Source organism: Cladophialophora carrionii (assembly GCF_000365165.1).
Source record: "Cladophialophora carrionii CBS 160.54 unplaced genomic scaffold supercont1.3, whole genome shotgun sequence".
Taxonomy (NCBI): Eukaryota; Fungi; Ascomycota; class Eurotiomycetes; order Chaetothyriales; family Herpotrichiellaceae; genus Cladophialophora; species Cladophialophora carrionii.
Genome location: NW_008481828.1, coordinates 743,046 through 762,804, shown reverse-complemented (window position 1 = coordinate 762,804; position 19,759 = coordinate 743,046). Strand labels below are relative to the sequence as shown.

Sequence of the window (19,759 nt, the reverse complement as noted above, 5' to 3'; positions counted from 1 at the left end):
TCTCCACGCATCTCACATGCCCGTTATTTCTTGGTTGATGCGTGCTGTGTCGGTACGTACGTACGTACCTACCCACATGGGGGCTATACAATTTTGTCAAAGCAGAAAGGTCACGCGCGGCATGCTAGGACATGGTAGAGTAGGTCAGTTTGCTGTGGATGTGGATGTAGAATTAGAATCCTCGTCGTCGAAAGCCGTCCCGCACGTCTGGGGAGATCTTACATCTGGCATCGCGCCATCTTCGCATCTCGCATTCCTCATGTACACGATAATACACTAGGGCACACTATCTACGGCATCTACTCTATGCAGAGTATGCCTCAACTCTGAGTTAGGAGAAACATTCCTTCAACCGATCTATCTATGTCTTCCTTGACCAGAACAAGACGTGATTTGTGCAAGTCTGAATTTGCCACATTTGTTTCATTGTCACGATAGGGCAATTGGGACACTCTCTACTAGTCTCTCCGGGCACGCCGGCTCCAGGCAATATCAGTCCCGGTTCCAGTCCACTGGCAGTCTGGGAACAATATCCATCTTCCCAAAGGGGCGACCCTCCTTGAATCGTCAACACCACACTCATCGAGATCCGGGATGCTGGTCCAGTCGGGTTTCAGCTCTGCAATCCGACTTCCATTCCGCTGCTCATCTGTTCAGGTGGATACCTTCGTTTATTCACCACCACCACCATCATCCCCACCAAAATCGCCTCCGCCGCCGTCTTGGTAACCTTCCTGGCTGTGTCGCAGTTAGCATCAAGGTCATCATCTCGATCGACATGATGCCGGGATATTCTACTCAGCCCGGCATAAGTGGGGGAGACTCACTAAGCATCTTGTTCGCCGTCATTGATTGCGTCGGCCAGCAGAGCACCACCAAGCAAGCCACCACCCAACCCGAGTGCTGCCGCCCCTCCAGCGCCTAGGCCACCAGACCTTCTCGGCGGTTGTCCATATCCTCCCCCGTAACCGCCATAGCCGCCGCCATAGCCGCCATAAGGAGGGCCTCCGTAGCCAGGGCCTGGGCCATATCCGGGTCCCGGTCCATAGCCAGGCCCGTATCCACCACCGTAGCCTTGCGGCGGTCCACCATAGCCGTAGCCACCAGGTGGACCCTGCTGATATCCACCAGGACGTGCATGCTGGGGGAACGGACTCGAACTTCCACCACTCGACTTGCCCAGCAGCTTGCCCAGGAATCCTCTCGGCTTGCCGGAACTGCTGTCGGGCCGCGGCGGAAGTTGACTCGAAGGTGAGGTCGGCGCTCCAGGGTATCCTCCTTGAACGCCCTGTGACTGTGGTGCACTGCCACCGCCGGAACCGTAATATGAATCGGCATGACCGCGACTGCTCTCTTCCGCCTGCAAGCGCCGAGCCATCTGCTCGTCTGACTCCTGAGAAGACCCAGTATTGCTCGTGTTGTAGGGATTGTTAGACTCTAGTGGGCGCTTGGTGTCGGAAACAGCTGGCGCATTGCCACCGGACGAATACCCCGGTGGCGCGCCGGGAGGGACCTCGTCATCGCCGCCAGGAGCAGGGCCGGTAGGCTTCTCCCATGTGGACTGTTTTGTATGGAGGTTGACGTAGAACCTGGAGCACACAGTGTGTTGTGTTAGCCAGGCAGGATCACGATCAGAGCAACAAGCACGAATCGAGGCTGACGACGGATAAGCAAACATGAGGCTTCGCTCACATACCATTCTTTGTATTGGTCGTTGAATACAGCTTTCCAGCCGCTCGGCACCTGTGGCGGCGGTGGGCCGGCAGGAGGCGCGTAACTTGCCATCAATTGCAGGTGACGTTCGGATAAATAGGACGCAACAAAGGAAAATAAGAGATGAGATTGAGTTCACAGAGTTGGTGATATAGGGAAGCGCAGGAGGTCTGATGAGGCAAATGCTCAAACGCGGCAGTGACGAGGGGAACCGGTTGGTTGGCTCATCAATGGAGGGGTTACTACCTAGGAATTAGGCCGCAGCTGCTTTAGCCATGCCTAACGGGCTGCCAGTCAACGTCACCGGAGCCTACCTAAATCCTTCATTCCGGCGCGTCAAGCGTGGCGCAGCACCACAAGTACGCATTGTGCCTCGCTTCCAGAACCGACGAGCCGCTAATGGAGCAAATCATTCACAGAGACGAACTTCGGTTCGTGACAAATCATATCTTGGCTCTCGGGTCTCTCTTGGTTACGTATTCAGGAATGCTGCGAAGTACATACGGAGTACTCATAGCAGTACTATTTCTCATCGATACTGTCTGCCTCCCGTCCTCTCCTCTCTGAACTATCGCCTGCCTATGCCGACGAGATAGATTTTCCATCAAAGCTGAGACAATCAGGATCAACGGCTTTTCAACTGGCATACTGGCTCTTCGTGTCGTAAGCTAAACCATCTATGAGGACACTGCAAATGACAACCAAGTACATGGTGAGCAAGAAGTGAGGATTAAACCATGCATGAGGACACGGTAAGTGACAATCCAGTACATGGTGAGCAACAAGTGAGGACACTCTGAGCAAGATCAATTAAGTGGCGCTTAGGGTATATCATTGTGTAAAGTCGATCCCAGTCATCTCATCTCGTCCATCATCAGCACAGCACTCTTGAATTAGCCTGAGTATCAAAATCAGGCATCGCTTTATCTGGCGGTTATCAGCTTTTTGGCTTCCTGCTCGCCAACACCCAACACTGTTACCAGGTAATCTACGCTCGTATTTTCTGCCATATGCCTGCGGACCTCCTTGAATTTCTGGTAACAGTGGTCCATGACTTTGGCCCGCTTCCGCGTATCGATTGTCTTGACGCGCAGCTTGAAGATGCCGCTGACGGGACGATGATCGCTTGTGCGTACTTCATGGCGTCGATATTCGAGTTGCATGACACGGCCGGGTCCACGATAGAGAAGTCGATCACACCATGCCGGCGCGCGCTTCTTCTCCGACGTGTCGTACCTATCCGTCCCGACATCGTACTTGTATGTTGGCGCAAAGGTGATGGGTAGTTCCACGAATTGAGCCAGACGAAATCCTGAAACACGGCGACGCGAAACCATGATCTGGTCCCGCTCAAGCAGTTTTGCCAGTTCGTTGCGTTTGATCATTGCAATCACTGTATCTCGCGGAATAGCGTCAATGCGATAGTTCAGGTCGCCGTTGAGGAGGCAGATCTCGTGGTCAAGGATCTGAGTACCGTCACCGCCTCCGACATAGAGCGAACTCCGTGCATCGGCATCAGGTTCTGCGTCAAGAGCTTCAGCTTCGAGAATGCTTGCCACGTCGTTGTTCCGATGTGACGTGTTTCTCTGGCCGGCTGCAAGGTGGCAATTGACAAAGCACACTGAACTGTCGTCCAGGACGAAACGGGTGACGAGCGCCCCTTTGTTTCCGTAATGACCCTTCAAGCCAAGCTTGACGCTGGCAGCCTGCAAATTTCGTACGTTGACTCGTTCCTCTTGTCTGATGAAGACACATTGGAATAGTCCAATCAAGCTGGAGGTATGCAGTTCCGAATAGGCGTGATGAGCACTGGTTGACCGGCTAATCACTTTGCTGAGGTAGTCCCGCCATTCTCGGTAGACTCGAGTCTGGTGTTGCTCCGTCTTGACCGTGTCTTTCTTCTTCCCAAAGCTGAAAATACTCTTCGCAGTCACCGTACGATCCTCCAGGTCAACGACTTCTTGGAAACCGAACACGAGTATTTCCGGCGGGTCGTCGGCGTGGATCGCATCGGCAATAAAATCCTCCCTCAGGTCGTAGGGCGTGGACGCTCCAACATTCCACGTCACAACTGCGGCCCGCAGCTCTCGGAATGTGCAATATTCCACGTCGCGCTGCATCATCTCGGTCTCGATCCAGTCGTCCTCAAGCGCCGCGTCCCACAACCTCACAAAGTTGTCATGTCCTATCGTCGCGACTTGCAATTGTTGGAGGGTCCAGACACTGCTGGGGTCGAACAGGAGCTGAGTCACCGGCCCTTCATGGGCTTTCCAGTCTTTCTGTGTTTTCCAGGGCAAACTGTGGGTGTCGTACACATAGACCATCCCTGTCTTGAAAGCTGCCCATAACTTGTCGCCAACATACGCGAGGTTGTTGATCTTGTAGTCGCTGGCTTTGACATTTGCAATCACGGAGAAATCTTTGGTTGAATATATGGACACTCGGCCGTCGATATGTCCGAAATATGCCCTTCCACCACCTTCATTCGAGCAGGTTCCGCAGGTGACATCTCCATTACCGGGCTGGTACAGTGCATCAGTCAGGGCAGCAAAGGAGCTTTCATTTCCTGGTTTGTATACCCGGATTTCTTTGCCCGAGGCATACCACAGTCTTCCGTCGACAGCCATGGAGAATGTGTGACCCCTGGGCAGCTTGTGGGAGATGTGGCTATATTTGAGATTTGGCACTCCAGTCTCATCAGCTTTCCAAACGAACAATTTTCCTTCGTCGTCGATGGTCCACAGATCCCTTCTGTTGCGAAGTATCCGCACAATCTCACGTCGGTTGTGTGATGAGTTCGTTGTTATGACTGTGTGGGTCGCAACATCAACTTCCATCACTTCTCCTGTGTTCATGCCAAGCCACAGTCTGGTACCTTCCTGTGCTAGTTCCGCGGCAGGCTTGAACGCCATCGCGGACACCTTGACCGTCTCACCATGGTTGATGCTCATGACCTGCTCTCCTGAGGTCATATCGAAGACCCGAGTAACATAACCGGCCGTACATAAGTATTGGCCACACACCTCGGCAAGCCGGGAATCTGATTTTGTGCCAATCTCCCACAAACTGGCTTTACTGTACGGAGGCCGCCTGTTGGTATGGGTTGCATCCGGGTACTCCGATCTGGAAGTAGTGGGTTCCTCCATTGTCTCCTCAGTCTCGTCGGAATCGTCCGTTGTTGCCTGTGGGACAGGCCGCCTAGAAACATCGCCCACAAAGGTCTGAGAACGGTGCGTCGAGGTAGTGGGAGGGAGATCAACACTCGTTCGCTTCGGTGGCGGTGGGAAATGCTGGTCTGCAGGCATACTCGGCGTGCGAGAGATCGTCTGGATTGGGGAGGGCTTCTTGAAACGATCTGGGTTTGCGGCGAGGCTGGGTAGAGGCTGTACAGGTCGGGTCGTGTGCTTGGACTCGTTCGAGGGGCGTGGCGGAGGCTCGACAGGGCGTCTTGGGGGAAGACCCGGGTTTGGCTCTTCTACAATCTTTTCGACATCTGGCGGAAGCGCACTGGAGAACCCAAGCATGCGAGCATCGCGAACAGCAGTTGCACGCGATGGCTGTGCCGGAGCGAATGGGGGAGGGGGAGGTGTGTGTCTTATCGTCTCAGAGACATGGCGCGGCGTTGGCTTGCCATTCACCAAACCTAATTCACTAGGTTCTTTGGTAGGCTTCTCTGAAACCGTGTTTGCTCTTGCAGGCAAATTTGCTCCTCGACTGGGTGGTCCCGCTTCAGGCTGTGAGAATCCGGCACCTCTCGCATCCTGTTTTTGAAGCGTCGTCGGCTTGTGTGAGAAACCCTGTAGTCGCGCATCTTTTGGCCGGGAAGAGACAATTTCCGGAGGGGTTGGAGTAGCATGTACGGGCGGTGACGGTCGGGTTGGCTGTGAAAGAGACAGCGTTTCAGGGCTCCGGGAGGGAGAGCTTTCATCACTGCTTGGAGGCGTGCTAAAGGGAGATATGCGCGCTTCGAAGGAAGGCCTCCGGGCCTCAGGCTGGAGGACATTAGCGGTAGGCAGAGCAATGGTATTCGGCTTAAGTGGTATTTTAGGTTTCTCTGCCCGGTTGACTGGTGGCGGCAGTGCTTTGGGCTTCTCCTCTTGAACTTCGATGCCTTTTTGCATCTCTCCCAACGCTCTCGTGGTGTCCGATCTATCACCGCTGGCAGCCCGCGGAGCTGGTGTTGAGGAGCGACTCGAGTGTTGGGATATCAGTTCGCGCACCTTGGCAAACGGAGTGTTGTCGACACGTTCCGGAGATCTTGAACTGCTTCGCTCGAAGAAGGTCCGGGGAGGCGAACGGGGTGAGTCGACCTTAACTGACGGAGTGAGTTGGGGGGAGGACTGTAGTAGCATCGACATGGGCCGTCTGTGACCCGGCTTTGGAGGCGACTCGGAGCCCTTGGTCGGAGTTCGTGGCCCACCATTGTTGATGTTCCCCACTGTCCCAGACCACGGCGAGATGGGTCTTGCTATATCAAAAGAGGCTCGTTGGGGTGCGGCTGGACTGGCCCTGTCAACGGGTCTCAGTGCCTGCGGAGAGGGCGGTATGCTTCCTGGTGGAGGCTGGTTGACCTTGAGTCCCTCGAAGTGAGACCTTAGCGACGACACAGGCTTTATAGAAGCCGCATCTGTCCGTTGCTCCGTGTTCTGCGCCATTGTCGATGTGTATGTTGCACCCTGCGGGCTCGCGAAGCGGATTTGAGGGAGTGGTTGTCAATTAATCTTCTGTCACCGCAGCAGTGACATTCTAAGCGTGTAGCAGAGCCAACGCTCGCGCCAACGGAGATGTATCACCGCCCTTCCCGTCCTGCACCGTATAACCGTACACACATTCACTTTGATGGTCTCTGTCGGTCGGCAGGCGCCGGAGGGGTGAGACGGTGAGACACTCGAGGAGCAGCGCGGGGACGCGGCGAAAAAAGAGGGTCGAGTGCAGTTACGCGTCTGGATTCAGCCGCTGCGGTGTCGGGCTGTGTATTTGATTTCGAACGATCGAGGGTGTAGTGTAGATGGCAATAATAAAAGAATGACATTCGATAATAGGTAGTTCCTTGGGCAGCAATGGCACTCCTCCAGTTTGTTGATACAGTGTCTGATTTCGATGTTGATGGCTACGTATGCCTGCGGTAACTGAACTTGCCTGCATCAGCCCAAGCCACTCGGCACCTCAGCCAGGGCGGCTCCGCTACTCCGACACTTTGTCTGTCGGTCCCCTACGAGGTGCCACCAGTGCTTAAGTAAAAAGGGGGCGAGCGGGGTCTGCAAGCACTTTACGGGCAGTCACGTGTTAGCTTGTTGAGCAACTACTGTGTACTCCGTACTCTGTACTCTGTTGTGCAGCCGCCAACCACCCATCAACAGACTGTGTATCTCAAAATTCTGTGGTGCGGTAGCGTCGGCGAGTTACACGTGAAAATCTACGTGGGAGCACACTCATACATAGTTGAAGAGCGACGTGGTGGCTCTATGGAAATCTCTCAATCTCGGACGCCCAGGTACTCTGCTAGCCGACGCAAGCCCTGCAAGTCGCCTTGAATAGTCTCCTCTAGATCCTGGTCAATCCAACCGCAAGTCGAGCTGCCGCCGAAATCGAGAAGCCACGCGTTGGCGGCTTTATCGATCAGAACATTTTCCGGTCTCGCGTCTCCCCAGACAATGCCTCCTTCATGCAGCTGCGCGATAGAATGCTCGATCTGCCGCTTCCACTCGCGGCGTTGGGCGGAGGAAGCATGGTCCATGTCGACTTCGTGCAGACTCGTGCCATCAACAAGTTCTTCAAGCATCCCTACGACTTGACCTCCCGAGGTCACAAGACCGAAACCCCGTGGGACATAGGGGCGACAGGGGTGATCTGGCTCCCAAGCCTCGGATATTTGCTGGAGGATGTGTATTTCGCTTTTGAGCTGATCTTCCTTGCCGCCCGTCGCTAATTTGACGACACACACCTTGCCGTTCCTGGACATCTTGACCACTTCCCTCATGTATAGATCTTTGACGAAGTCTATTTCAACCGAAGGGATGAAATCGGGACAGATTGGCGCTCGAAGTCCGCCGCCCTGGGTACAGAATCGTCCCTGAGGGCGGACTCGGAAATGTCGTCCATTTGACGGCTTCCAGCTTTCCTCTCGCTGTGTGCAATTACAGGTAGAAGGTTGTTGGGTGCAGAAAGTCCTCAAGCGACGCTTGCCTACTGTTCAGCCGCGGGGCTGATGCGGCGAGCGTGTACATCGTATGTTTGCAGGTCAAGATGACAAGTTCTCTGAAATCCTCCAGGCATCGATGGAATGCCATTTCATCAGGATCTTTCTCGGCCTCCTCGATTCTCAGGAAGACGTCGGACAGAATATCACCGTCTTCTCGGCGCTCTGGCTTCCTTATTTTGAGGACAAACCGCTGGTGGCCATAATACAGCACCGTGTGATAATCGCCTGGTCCTGTGAACACATCGCCTACTTCAAACCCGTCGGATTCGACTTCGGGAGGGTCCATGTTTGAGGGATTGATGTAAGATAGATGCGAAACTGCTTCGAGTCGTAGTTGACGGATAGTTGCGCCACGTTGTCGCCATGGCGAGTCACCAAGCAGATCGTTACAAAGTTGCCGGAGACACCGGTACCTCCCGACCATAAAGACCTCGTGAGTTCAAAGAACGTGCAGTTTCCGTGGCTGCAAAGTTTGATGGCCAATGCATTTGGGCGATATGTATGAGCTTCCTTTGTCTCGTCCAAGGAGTCCAAATAGACTGTGCATGGGTCCGTTCCACTTCAACTCTAGGAGCTGGGCACTCTCCCTCACATTTCGTTCGTATGACTGTCACAATACGCAGCACAAGCAAAGGCAGAGGACGACGCACATTGTGTGGTGGACATTCTAGAGATCGTTATGTAAGAATGTTCGGTGGGGCGAGTTTATCTCCTCTTCTGACGCCCGTTCTCGAAATATTTGATATCGCGACTTGACATGGAACCCCACCATGCTGTCAACATTTATCAAAATACAAAGTACTCGTACGACGACATCCACGTGCATTAGGACATGACAAAGGCAGCGAATGGGAGGATTCTCCGGGGACCAACTACCTCATAGACTTTGGGAGGCTCTGTGTCAACGGCCAGAATGTCCTGCGCGTCACAGAGCATGATGTCATGATGAAAACATCATCGCGACAACTGCCCGGCAGATGGAAGCGCGGAGTTATGTTAAAGACAAGTGCTTCCTCCTTCATCGCGGGATTTTGTCCAAGCCGAAATCCTTATACCTTACTCAAAACCTGCCGATAGCACGCAGTGAACATTCATCATGGCTCTGTCGCAAGCAGCAGGATTCGTCGAAAAGCTCATTGGCCACACAGGTGATGCCAACACTGAGCAGAACCTCAGCAATCCCTCCAAAGATGCCGAAAAGTACGCCGACCCTTCGGGCGAGAAGATGAAGGCGTTGGTCTGGAATGGCAAGAACAGCGTGAAAGTGGTCGAGACATTCAAACCTGCCAAGATCGAAGACACAGATGTCATTGTCAAAGTCACTGGCTCGACGGTCTGCGGCTCGGATCTGCACCTGTATCATGGTGTTGTCGTCGAGCTACAAAAGGGCGACATCCTTGGCCATGAGTTCTGTGGCGTTGTCGACAGCGTTGGCTCCAAAATCAGCAAAGTCAAGCCAGGTGATCGCGTGGTGTGCAGTTTCCAAATCGCTTGCGGCACCTGCATGTACTGCCAGCGCAAACTGAGCAGTCAGTGCGAGAAGACCAACGACAACAAGATTGAGAATATCATGTATGGCGGTCGTACGGCAGGGATGCTGGGTTACTCGCATTTCACTGGAGGCTATGCAGGTGGCCAGGCCGAATACGTCCGCGTCGCATACGGAGACGTGAACCTGTTGAAGCTGCCAGAAGACGTCCCGGACGAAAAAGGCCTCTACCTCTCTGACGTTCTGAGCACATCTTGGAACGCTGTCGTGGACACGGGAGTCAAGGAAGGCGACGTCGTTGCCATCTGGGGTGCGGGTCCCATCGGTCAAATGGCCGCTGCCATGTCCTTTATGCAAGGCGCCAGACGAGTTATCATAATCGATGGCGGTGCCGCCGCCTGGCGGCTCGATTTTGTGAGAACTAAGCTTCCCCAGATTGAGACTGTCAATTTCACGGATCTTCCTCGAGGCAAGAACATCGTTTCCGTCCTGCAAGAAATGGAACACGGAGGCCCTGATGTTGCGATCGAGTGTGTCGCGGGCGAGTATGCGAAAGGATGGGCACATTACTTCGAAATACTCCTCGGCGCCGAGACAGACACCTCAGAAATCGTCAATGAGATGATCATGAGTGTCAAGAATTTCGGCCGTTGTGGCATCACCGGTGTCTATGTGGGCTATACGAACCATTTCAATATCGGCTCGTTGATGGAGCGCGGTATCCGACTCATCGGGAACGGACAGGCGCCTGTACACTTGTACTGGGAGGATCTGCTCAAGAAGATCCAGGAAGGCAAGCTCGACGTCTATCAAATGGTCAGTCATCGCGTCAAGCTAGAGGAACTCGAGGAAGTCTATCGGCGCTACGATTCTCGTGAGAAGGGCTTGCAGAAGGTATACGTCGAGACGAAGTTCAGTTTCCCACGCGCCGAAGGAAGTCCCGAGTTAACTACATATGGCACGGCATGATGGGCAAGGAGGTGCATGGCTTGAAATACATTGACTGCTCGTTGCAGACTGAAGTGGCGTAGCGAGTCACAGATAGCTGCCAAATACGCGATAATCTCGTCGTTCATGAGCCTAGATGACCAGCTCAGAGTTGCTCTTATTTTTGCAGCCAAGTGGTGTCTGCATTCATTGTTAGCCCAACCCTCCCTCAGTTAGTGATGGTCTTAGTCTGGTGAAACCCTCCCGGGATAGATGGGCAGTGTCACTTTCCCAGTTATAGCATGAGAGACTCTTGATTAAGGCTTGTTCGATTCCCATCGGCGGGGACTCCGAGTAGAGGGTTAATATACACGGATCATTCAGGACCAGGCACACCTCTGTCCGGCTGAGAAGGCGGAATATTCGACCAAGAACGCCTGCGTTTCGAGGGCGACCAAGGTCAACGATGGTGTCCGCGGAGTTGACGAGATGTGACCTGGTTGTAGCAGAAGCTTTGGGCTGTGTGAAGCAAGGATAGGTCGTAACGGGCTTTTGAATACTGCTTCATAATCTCAACTGCTTCAAATCTTGGCTCGTTCAAATACACGGCTGGTTCGCACCACAATCGAAACGGCGAAAGAGAAGGAATTCGAGACCTTCCTATCTTGACTCGTTCGAGACTGGGTGAGGCTGGAGGCTCTGACACCAGGGCGGTTTGAGCACCCGGAAGACCTATTCTGGACTGTTGCATGACAGGTTCACCAATCTGATCTGTAGCAACAGCTCGCGTATCAGGCCGTTGCTACCCAAACATGAGGTGTGGTAGCTCAACGAAGCCCGCTCGGTCGCAGGAAGCTATCTCATTCGCTCCTCGGTCTCGCTGGGGGCATTGCCGGTGAGTCGTAATAAGGGCCACCACGGTTGCAACAAGCTTCACTCAGAGAAAGCACGTCGTCATTTGACAAATTGCGCGATACTAATCATGGAGTGGGAGAACGAAAGTCAGCGACCATGGCACCTCTAGAACATCAACTGACTAAGCTCCTGCATGGCTCGTGCATGAACCGACTCAACACCAACCGAGTTAGGGATATGACAAGCCCAATCGTCGTCCAATAGCCGCATAGTCGCCGAGCTTAGAGTGGTAATAGGGATGTCCTCAGTGGCCTGTCGCATGGCGCTTGCTGACTGTTCTTTGCCTGGTATTTGACATCCTGGGATGGACACGCATCAATTTTCTGGTCCAGACGCTCCGAGATCAGATGGTATAAGTACGGCGAGGGAGAAGAACATTCAAAAGATGGACACGAAGACAGACACACAATCCGCCCACCAAGCCTCCTCGAACTCAACTCCGCGAACTGAACACCTGGCAAGCCCTTCACGATGCCACTCTCTACGAACGACCGGACCAACGAGACTGCGGCCAAATTGGTGAAGACACTCCGGGGAGCATTCAACACTCCACAGGGCTTCCGACCAGGTCAGCTCCACTGTCCAAGAAGCACATGTTTACATACTGACCTGCTCTCGTGTAGCTCATGCTAGAGGTATCCTCATCAATGGAACATTCACACCAAGCTCAGAGGCAGCCTCTCTAAGTAAAGCACCCCATTTCAACGCCAGCTCAACACCCGTCACCACCCGCTTCTCGAACTCGACGGGCCTCCCACAGATCCCCGACAACGCGGGCGACGCCAACCCGCGGGGCTTCGCCGTCCGATTCAACCTTCCTGAGAAGAACGGCCGTCGCCAGCACACCGACATCATAGCACACTCGACGCCCTTCTTCCCCGTCAACTCAGGCGAGGACTTCCTCGCACTGCTGGGCGCCATCGGTGCCTCTTCCGCGCCGGAGGCTCCCAAGAACCCATCCCCGATCGAAGCCTTCCTGGGCAGTCATCCTGCCGCACTAGCTTTTGTTCAGGCACCGAAACCCACCCCGTCCAGCTTTGCCACGGAAAAGTACTTTGGCGTGAACGCGTTCAAACTCGTGTCGGCGGACGGCAAGGAGACGTTCGTTCGCTGGCGCATCACTCCCGACGCCGGGGAATCACACCTGTCTGACGAAGAAGCCAAGTCCAAGGATGCCGCATTCCTGCACAACGAGATTCAGACGCGCATCATCGACGGAGGCGCTTCTTTCACCCTCTGGGCCCAGGTGGCGAATGAAGGAGACCAGACCAACGATCCGACGGTTCGCTGGCCGGACGACAGGAAACTTGTGAAAATGGGCACCATCAAGTTGGATGCCGTGGCCGAGGACAATGACGAGAAGCAGCGAAACATCATTTATGATCCGGTCCCCAGGGTCGATGGGGTCGAGGCGAGCGATGATCCAGTCATTGATGTGAGGGCGAGTCTGTATTTGATTTCAGGACGAGAGAGGAGAGCTGCTGGACCGCACCATTGAGGTGAGCAGGTCGGCATCGATATATCAAGCAGAGGGTGTGACGAAAACGAGAGCAGTGAAGGAGGAGTGTTTCTGCGCGCGCTGTTCTCGCTTCAGGCGCATCATACTGTACGACTCCAGCTGAACTCAGATGAACTTGAAAAGTTTTGGCCCTAGCTCTGATGTCGTGAATCATGCCCACCGCTTCGTGAACCAGTGCCATTGTAAATGCTTGAGAGATATCAAAACATGTAGCTTTGTCCAAACATCTGCCGTGTGGTCGCAGTATCGACTGCCCTGTCACCAGTCATCAACGGTCAAACCCCCCCGAGTCCCTTCTACCGTGGGAATTGCAGAGTCATGCAGTTCGAAGCCCATCACATTCGTTGATCCTCCCAAGAGACAATCAGTGACATTCCACCTCCCGTCGCGTCGCGTCGTCGGCCCATCCTCAGCTGAATCGAATCCTCACTACACAACCAACCCGTAAATCGGACATTCCACAACAATTCTGATATCTCACGACAATTCTAGCCCCTCACAACCAATTCTGACCCCTCGTCCTCCTCGCCTCCTTCTCCCCCTTGTACAAGCCCTTTTTACTCGTGGGAATGCCCATGCCGATGAGACTATTCATGACCATGACGCCGGCCTCGACACTGTCGATGACATTGACGGTCCGGCGGCCGTCCTCGTCGCGCACGGCGTCCTTGGCCGCGCGCATCATGTCGGTCATGCCCGCACAGCCCAGCAAGATGGTATCGGCGCCTTTCATGACGAGGGCCCTGGCGCAGTGGGCGATGCGCTTGACGACCTCGTCCCGGGGGCGGGTCTCAAGCTCGAGGACGCCGAGGTGAGTGGCCTCGGAGCCGACGTAGAAGTGGGTCATGCCGTAGGCGGCGATGTCGTCGTCCTGCTTGATGCGGCTGCGCTGGGCGGTGGCGACGATGCCGAAGCGCCCGCCCAGCATGCGCGCGACGTAGACGCTGGCCTCCATGATGCCGATGACGGGCACGTCGTACGACTCGCGCAGCGCGTCGATCAGCGGGTGCCGCGAGAAGCACGCCACGATCATGCCGTCGTAGTTCTGCACCGTCTCGCCGTTGGGCGCCGCGTGCTTGGCCAGGTCGCGCACCACCGCCTCGGTCGACATGATCGCGTCCGTCGTCGACTCGATCGCCGTCGGCGCCGGGTATGGCGCCGTGTAGCCGGTCAGTTCCACGTTCGGGGGTAAGTTGGGCCGTAGCGTGTGCAGCATCGTCTCCGTCATGGAGCGCGTCGAGTTCGGGTTGATCAGGAGGATCTGGTGCGGGCGCCCGCGTGGCGGCGACGTGATCGGTGGGGAGAAGGGCGATTTGGCGCTCGTGGGCCGTCCGCTGGGTCCGCCACCGCCACCGCCGCCGTTTACTGAGGGCATGGCGGGTATCGGGCCAGCACCGGGACCAGGACCGGCGCCGCCTCGAGACACGGGCCGCGACGTTGACGACGACGACGCCGGCGGCATCCCTCCTGCGTTGCCCGAGTGTTGGGCGAAGAGAGGCTGAATGCCCTGCATGGGCGGCGAGGTGGTCGACGGCATCGGCGGCACGACGGTGACGGGATAGTTCTGGCCGAGGGTGCTGCTTCGCGAGCGCGAGCCGCCGGGCCCTTCGATAAACGGGTTCCCCGCTGGATCGCCGGCCTCGTTGGTGGGCGACTGGGGTGGGAAATACTGGCTGGGAAAGCGGCCGCCATAATTGCTACCGGTTTGCTGCAGCTGTTGCTGTTGACCCAGCGGCGGTGACTGGCTGGTGGGTGGAGGGCCGCCGTAGCCGCCATTACCACCACCATTACCACCACCGCCGCCGGGGCCAGGCCCACCGCCCGACGTGACGCGTTGGTAAGTAGCCATGGCGGGATCGGCCTCCAGCTGTTCGTACGAGTAGTCTGAAAGAGACTGGTTATCCTGCAACTGGGGAGACGCAGAGCGAGATGCGCCGGGCCGGAGGGACAGAGGATGAACGCCGCCGTTGCCGCCGCCTTGGAGTGGTGGTGATTGACCTGGAAAGATGCCGGGAGGAGAATGTGTTTGTTGTCGCGAAATGTCGGCAGTGTACGGTGCCGCCATTATTTGCTTGGGTCCTGTACGCAGGACGGAGTCGGTACGGGTAGGTGTGGATTTTCGGCCGACTTTTCGACGCCCTCACGCCCCGGAGCTTGGAATATCGGATGCCAGATACGAGCGACGGGGGTTCAGGATAAGCGAGGTTTTCGCCTGCTTCTGCCCCTTCGTGCCCCTCACAGATTGCCAGACAGTGACCCTTGTGGCCCTGCGCTTCCCTTGCACCTTGCAGCTTGCTTGCTTTCTGTTCTACTTGCAGGACTTGCCTGGGCTGGACTGGGTGGCAGGCTGCCGGGCGTTGCGAGTTCTGTCGACGAGTCGTAACCAGCACGCCAGACCTGACCCACGGTCCAAGCCTGTTTTATTCTCCGACACGCCGGCTGGAGACCAATAATGACGCCTACGATGTGCGTGGCATTCAGGGGTCAGGGGTGGAGCGTCGCCAAAACCGATACAGGAGGCGCAGTGCTTGCGGCAAGTAGTGATAGAAACTCGTACCCCGTACGAGTTACCAGATTACAGAAAGGGACACGCGCGAGAAAAGAGATGGACAGAGTGTGTAACAGTAGGCAAGAGGTCTAACTTGGCTTTTTCGTGATAAATTGCATCTCAGGTCACCGTGCTGACAGACATTAAATCCCTCGATCATTTACAGTATTAGCCATGGTGGCCGTAATGTGACCGCCCGTGAGTGCCGTATTGCCCTTGACTGGGTCCAGTACGAATATGTCCAGAGTGCGTGTCCCTCCGTACTAATTACTGCAACTGTGTCCCGGTACGAGTAGCTTCAGCCCCCAATCTCAGCCAGTTGGCTGAATAGGGCTAGGACTGCTGTGAAACTCCGGCGCTGGCAATCTATATTTGGGCGAGCATTGCAGGCGAGGAGCAAAGCGTGCTTGGTCAGGGTGAAGCCAAGATGCGGGTCACCCAGGATTCTGTCCGGGACACAGATCAGAGACTGAGACGGCGTGCCTGTAGGGTTCCTATTTATGTAGACTGTATCGTGATAAATGCGGTGTGTTTACAGTGCAGAGTACGAGTACTCGTACAGTGGTGTACAGTGGTACTATGTGTGCGGTAGGCGACTCGGCTACGGCATCAGAACGGCTTCTCTGCCGGCAGGTACATAAGATACCTCCCCTGCACCCCTACCGTACTGGGGAACATTGCGCAAAGTACGGAGTACACAGTAGATGCTATGTACCGCTACAGCAACTCCGGCTCTACCACGCCCGTCTGTTCGGCAATGATCCCGTAATGTTCGGTCCGTCGGTGCCTCTCGAACGCAAACACCTTCTCCTTGCCGCGGCGACACATGCCGAGATCGATCTCGGCGACGATGAGCTCGTCGTCTTCGGTCTTGGCTTCCACGACGACCTCTCCGTCGCAGTCGACGATACAGCTGCCTCCGATCAACGGATACTTGCCGTCCTCGACGCCGCACTTTGCGACGTTGATGCTGAAGCAAGCATTGGCATAGCTATTGTACGTGACGCACAGCTTGTTGTGGAACAGCGCCTCTTGTTTGGCCTTCTCCTTGGTTGAGATCTTCGTGCTCGTGCCGAGCAGTTCGGGCGCCCATGCCGTCGTGTTATAGCCGCACAGCACGAGCTCCGCGCCCTGCAGGCCGTACGGTCTCCACGCCTCGGGCCACCGTCTGTCGTTGCAGATGAGCATGCCGATGATGGGGTCGCCCTTGCCCAGCGTGTCTGGCTCGTTGGGCTTTGCTCCTGATTTCTTACTGACGGCGTTGGCGACCAGCCCTGGGGCTCGAAACGCCGGGAAGCCCAGGTTGCCCGGCAGGAAGTATCGCTTCTCCAGCTGGTTTGTGGCGTCTTTGCGTTCGTAGGGCTCGAAAGTGCCGGGCAGGTGCACCTTGCGATATTTCGAGATGACTTGATCCGCCACCCCGGAGTAGTAGACCGCCGTGTTGTAGTGGACGTGTTCCCCGTCACCGGACTCGGGGGCGTGCTCCGCGTACCCGATGTACATGTCCATCTTGAACTCCCGGGCCTTGTCGAACAGCGGCTTCAGGTTGGCCAGCTTGGTCGGGTCGCCGCCGACCTCCTGCTCGTTCTCGAAGTATTGCTCGAGCTCATCGCCGTCCAGGATGTGCCGAGGGAAGAACGTCACGGGCGCGATCTCAGGATACACGATCAACTGGACGCCCTGTCGATGCGCGTCCTCCATCAACTTGATCATCCGGCCCATCCCCTCCGACCGCGGCGTGTCGACATGAATGGGTCCCAGCTGGGCTCCTGCAACGATGATCTTGCGGTCCGACTCTGCTGTGTGGCCTGCACTCGGCCCGTGGATCGAACCCATATCCGCTCAAGACTCGGAAATGCCAGTTGCCTGATCAGGTTGAGAGCCCCTGAGATCTGGAGTACCGGCGTTGAGCGGTCGTGAAGAATTGTTGAAATGGAACACATTCAGATCCTCCGTGAACGCTCGTGCCGCACAGCTTCAAATACTCTGTCGAGAATCATACCGTCCACCTGACAGGTACCGTCAAGTCCCCGAACCATGCACGCTGCCCGCTGTCCTGCCCGAGTGGTCCGTTATCAACACCGCAACCCGGCACACATCGCTGTTATCCGCTCCATGTGGGTTTGCAAGGACATCAACGCCTCGCGACTCTCACCAACCGTAGGTCGCTGCGGCCATCAGCGCCGCCGATGAGAGCCTTGTGAAAGTGTCGAGCGCCTCCACCTTGCGATAAAAAGTCCGTGGACAGCCTCGAATTATCAACACGAGTCAAATATCGGTACGTAAATAGAGGGCACGCCTTCGTTTGGTTTTCTCGGTGTCGGTACGGGTGAGAGATACACTACACAGTCACACAGTAAAGCTGACATCATCTTTCGATCTGACTTCGCTTCTGTCTTGGACGCGATACCGTGGACATACAGTGTCGAGCGAGCATGGCCCTGCGCGACGTCTTGCTGTCGCCGCTGGTTGCGCACCCATTGTTGACCCTCTTTCTTCTGCCCGTCATCCTCCTCGTGCTACGCTCGTTGTACCGTATTTCTCCCCTCCATCCGCTCTCCCACATCCCAGGTCCGCTTCTCCCTCGACTATCGTCACTATGGCTCACCTACCACGCGTGGGTCGGCGACGAGGCTTCGGTGGTCGACGCCCTGCATAAGAAATACGGCACGATCGTCCGGAATGGGCCGAACAGCGTCGACATCTCCGACGGTGCCGCCCTGGCCGCCATATACACCGAACGGGGCGGGTTCGCAAAGACCAAATTCTACGAGAACTTCGCCCTCCCGGACGGCGTGCACATGCACAACTCGATCTTTTCGGAAACGGATCCCCTGACGCGAGCGCCTCGCGCAAAGGCCGTGGCCGTGCTGTTCTCCACCTCGAACCTCAGACAGGGCCAGGACCTCATCTACGCGTGCGTCGACAAGTTTGTGGCCCGGTTGGCCGAGGGCAAGAAGTCGAGCCAAGCACGGAACGGCGCTGCTGCTACTGCTGCTGCTCCGTTGAATATCCTCAACCTGACGCGAGGGTTGGCCGTCGACGCCGTCTCGTCGTACCTGCTCGGCAAGAGCTACGAGGCCCTGAGCGAGGACTCGACGGGGACGAAACACGAGAAGACAGAAGCGGCGGTCCGAAAAGAGTTGGCCGAGCCGATGAGCGCGGCCGGCATGGTCGACACCTTCGTCGCGGTCGGCCGCTTCTGGTACCTCCCCAGCTGGGCGTTCAAGCTCGTCGAGTCATCCGACGCATGGTGGAACGCAAACGACGAGGTGACGCACAGTCTGGCGCGCGTGGACGACTTCGTCGCCGGAGTCGTGAGCGACGCAGAAGCCAGCATCATCAACGCCAGCACTGCACGATTGGAGGATGAGAAGACGCCTCTCGCCACCACCACCACCACTACCACCACCACCGCCCCTGACCACCATCCCTTGACCTCATACCCGGCTCGGCTGTTGCAGGCGGGCTTCACGCCCTCGGAGACGCGGGCTCAATGTAAGGACCTCATCTTCGCCGGCTCGGACAGCACGGGGATGAATCTGGCCACCATCCTCTTCATGCTGGCCAAACACCCGGACTGCCACAGGAAAGCGAGAGACGAGGTCCTCCTGGCCGGCAACGGCGGCCACCCGGGGTTCGACGAGCTCCAGTCGTTGCCGTACCTGCGCGGCGTGGTCAAGGAGGGCCTGCGCCTGTCCATGGCCAACCCGTCGCGTCTCCCTCGCGTCGTGCCGCCCGGAGGCTGGACCTTCAAGGACACCACCCATTTCCCCGGTGGGACCGAAGTCAGCTGCACGCCCTATTCCCTGCATCTGAATGCGGACGTGTTTCCCGACCCGTTCGCCTTCAAGCCCGAGAGGTGGATTGACCCGTCTGAGGCGATGATGCGGGACGCCATCCCCTTTGGTCTGGGCAGTCGACAGTGCATCGCCAGAAATCTGGCCACGGTGGAGTTGTACTGCGCCGTCGCGAGAGTCCTTGAGGCCGGTATACTACAGGGAGCCGCGACCGTCAAGTCCGAGATTGAGATTCTAGAATGGTTCAACAGCAAGGTCGTCGGGGAGCGGATAGACTTGGTCTGGCAATGAATGGCATATATCTTGTTCAATTGACCCGAACATGTTGCCAGGAACTTGACTCAGCTCGCTGACCTCGTTGCGAAATCCACAGTAGAGGCCGGGATGTATAGAGGATGCACCTCCACGCACGCCCTACCTCGCTTATGGCGCTTGGCTGCATGAGAATGCTTCTGATACTAATTCTAGGCTGCTACCCTGTCTCCATTGTCAGGAATTTTCTCATTACAGTCAACCAATCTATGCTCCCCAATGGTCGACCGTTGTCCGCTCCGGTCGGTGGAGGCACCACGGAATGGCATCAGTCCTCGGGGTGAGAACAGAACCAGCCAACAATCCTCAACATGCAAGACCCGCCGTTGTGGCC

General features: G+C 56.2%; 9 protein-coding genes across 9 annotated transcripts; 3 read left to right on the top strand and 6 right to left on the bottom strand.

Moving 5' to 3' along the window:
* Positions 1-826: 826 nt before the first annotated feature.
* On the bottom strand, positions 827-1,785 carry G647_03660 (uncharacterized protein; the record flags this gene model as incomplete). The annotated part of the gene is made up of 2 exons (XM_008728005.1): positions 827-1,589; positions 1,697-1,785. The coding sequence occupies 2 exons, from the start codon at positions 1,783-1,785 to the stop codon at positions 827-829; spliced, it is 852 nt and encodes a 283-aa protein (XP_008726227.1).
* Positions 1,786-2,636: 851 nt separating this feature from the next.
* G647_03659 (uncharacterized protein) lies at positions 2,637-6,368 on the bottom strand (the record flags this gene model as incomplete). The annotated part of the gene is made up of 1 exon (XM_008728004.1): positions 2,637-6,368. The coding sequence occupies one exon, from the start codon at positions 6,366-6,368 to the stop codon at positions 2,637-2,639; it is 3,732 nt and encodes a 1,243-aa protein (XP_008726226.1).
* Positions 6,369-7,189: 821 nt separating this feature from the next.
* G647_03658 (uncharacterized protein) lies at positions 7,190-7,675 on the bottom strand (the record flags this gene model as incomplete). The annotated part of the gene is made up of 1 exon (XM_008728003.1): positions 7,190-7,675. One exon carries the CDS (start codon positions 7,673-7,675, stop codon positions 7,190-7,192), a length of 486 nt encoding a protein of 161 aa, XP_008726225.1.
* A 175-nt stretch (positions 7,676-7,850) lies between these two features.
* G647_03657 (uncharacterized protein) lies at positions 7,851-8,201 on the bottom strand (the record flags this gene model as incomplete). Its single annotated transcript, XM_008728002.1, has 1 exon — positions 7,851-8,201. One exon carries the CDS (start codon positions 8,199-8,201, stop codon positions 7,851-7,853), a length of 351 nt encoding a protein of 116 aa, XP_008726224.1.
* An 810-nt stretch (positions 8,202-9,011) lies between these two features.
* G647_03656 (uncharacterized protein) lies at positions 9,012-10,373 on the top strand (the record flags this gene model as incomplete). The annotated part of the gene is made up of 1 exon (XM_008728001.1): positions 9,012-10,373. The coding sequence occupies one exon, from the start codon at positions 9,012-9,014 to the stop codon at positions 10,371-10,373; it is 1,362 nt and encodes a 453-aa protein (XP_008726223.1).
* Positions 10,374-11,717: 1,344 nt separating this feature from the next.
* G647_03655 (uncharacterized protein) lies at positions 11,718-12,744 on the top strand (the record flags this gene model as incomplete). The annotated part of the gene is made up of 2 exons (XM_008728000.1): positions 11,718-11,814; positions 11,870-12,744. 2 exons carry the CDS (start codon positions 11,718-11,720, stop codon positions 12,742-12,744), a joined length of 972 nt encoding a protein of 323 aa, XP_008726222.1.
* A 517-nt stretch (positions 12,745-13,261) lies between these two features.
* G647_03654 (uncharacterized protein) lies at positions 13,262-14,614 on the bottom strand (the record flags this gene model as incomplete). The annotated part of the gene is made up of 1 exon (XM_008727999.1): positions 13,262-14,614. The coding sequence occupies one exon, from the start codon at positions 14,612-14,614 to the stop codon at positions 13,262-13,264; it is 1,353 nt and encodes a 450-aa protein (XP_008726221.1).
* A 1,416-nt stretch (positions 14,615-16,030) lies between these two features.
* On the bottom strand, positions 16,031-17,149 carry G647_03653 (uncharacterized protein; the record flags this gene model as incomplete). Its single annotated transcript, XM_008727998.1, has 1 exon — positions 16,031-17,149. The coding sequence occupies one exon, from the start codon at positions 17,147-17,149 to the stop codon at positions 16,031-16,033; it is 1,119 nt and encodes a 372-aa protein (XP_008726220.1).
* Positions 17,150-17,748: 599 nt separating this feature from the next.
* G647_03652 (uncharacterized protein) lies at positions 17,749-19,404 on the top strand (the record flags this gene model as incomplete). Its single annotated transcript, XM_008727997.1, has 1 exon — positions 17,749-19,404. The coding sequence occupies one exon, from the start codon at positions 17,749-17,751 to the stop codon at positions 19,402-19,404; it is 1,656 nt and encodes a 551-aa protein (XP_008726219.1).
* Between the last annotated feature and the right edge of the window lie 355 nt (positions 19,405-19,759).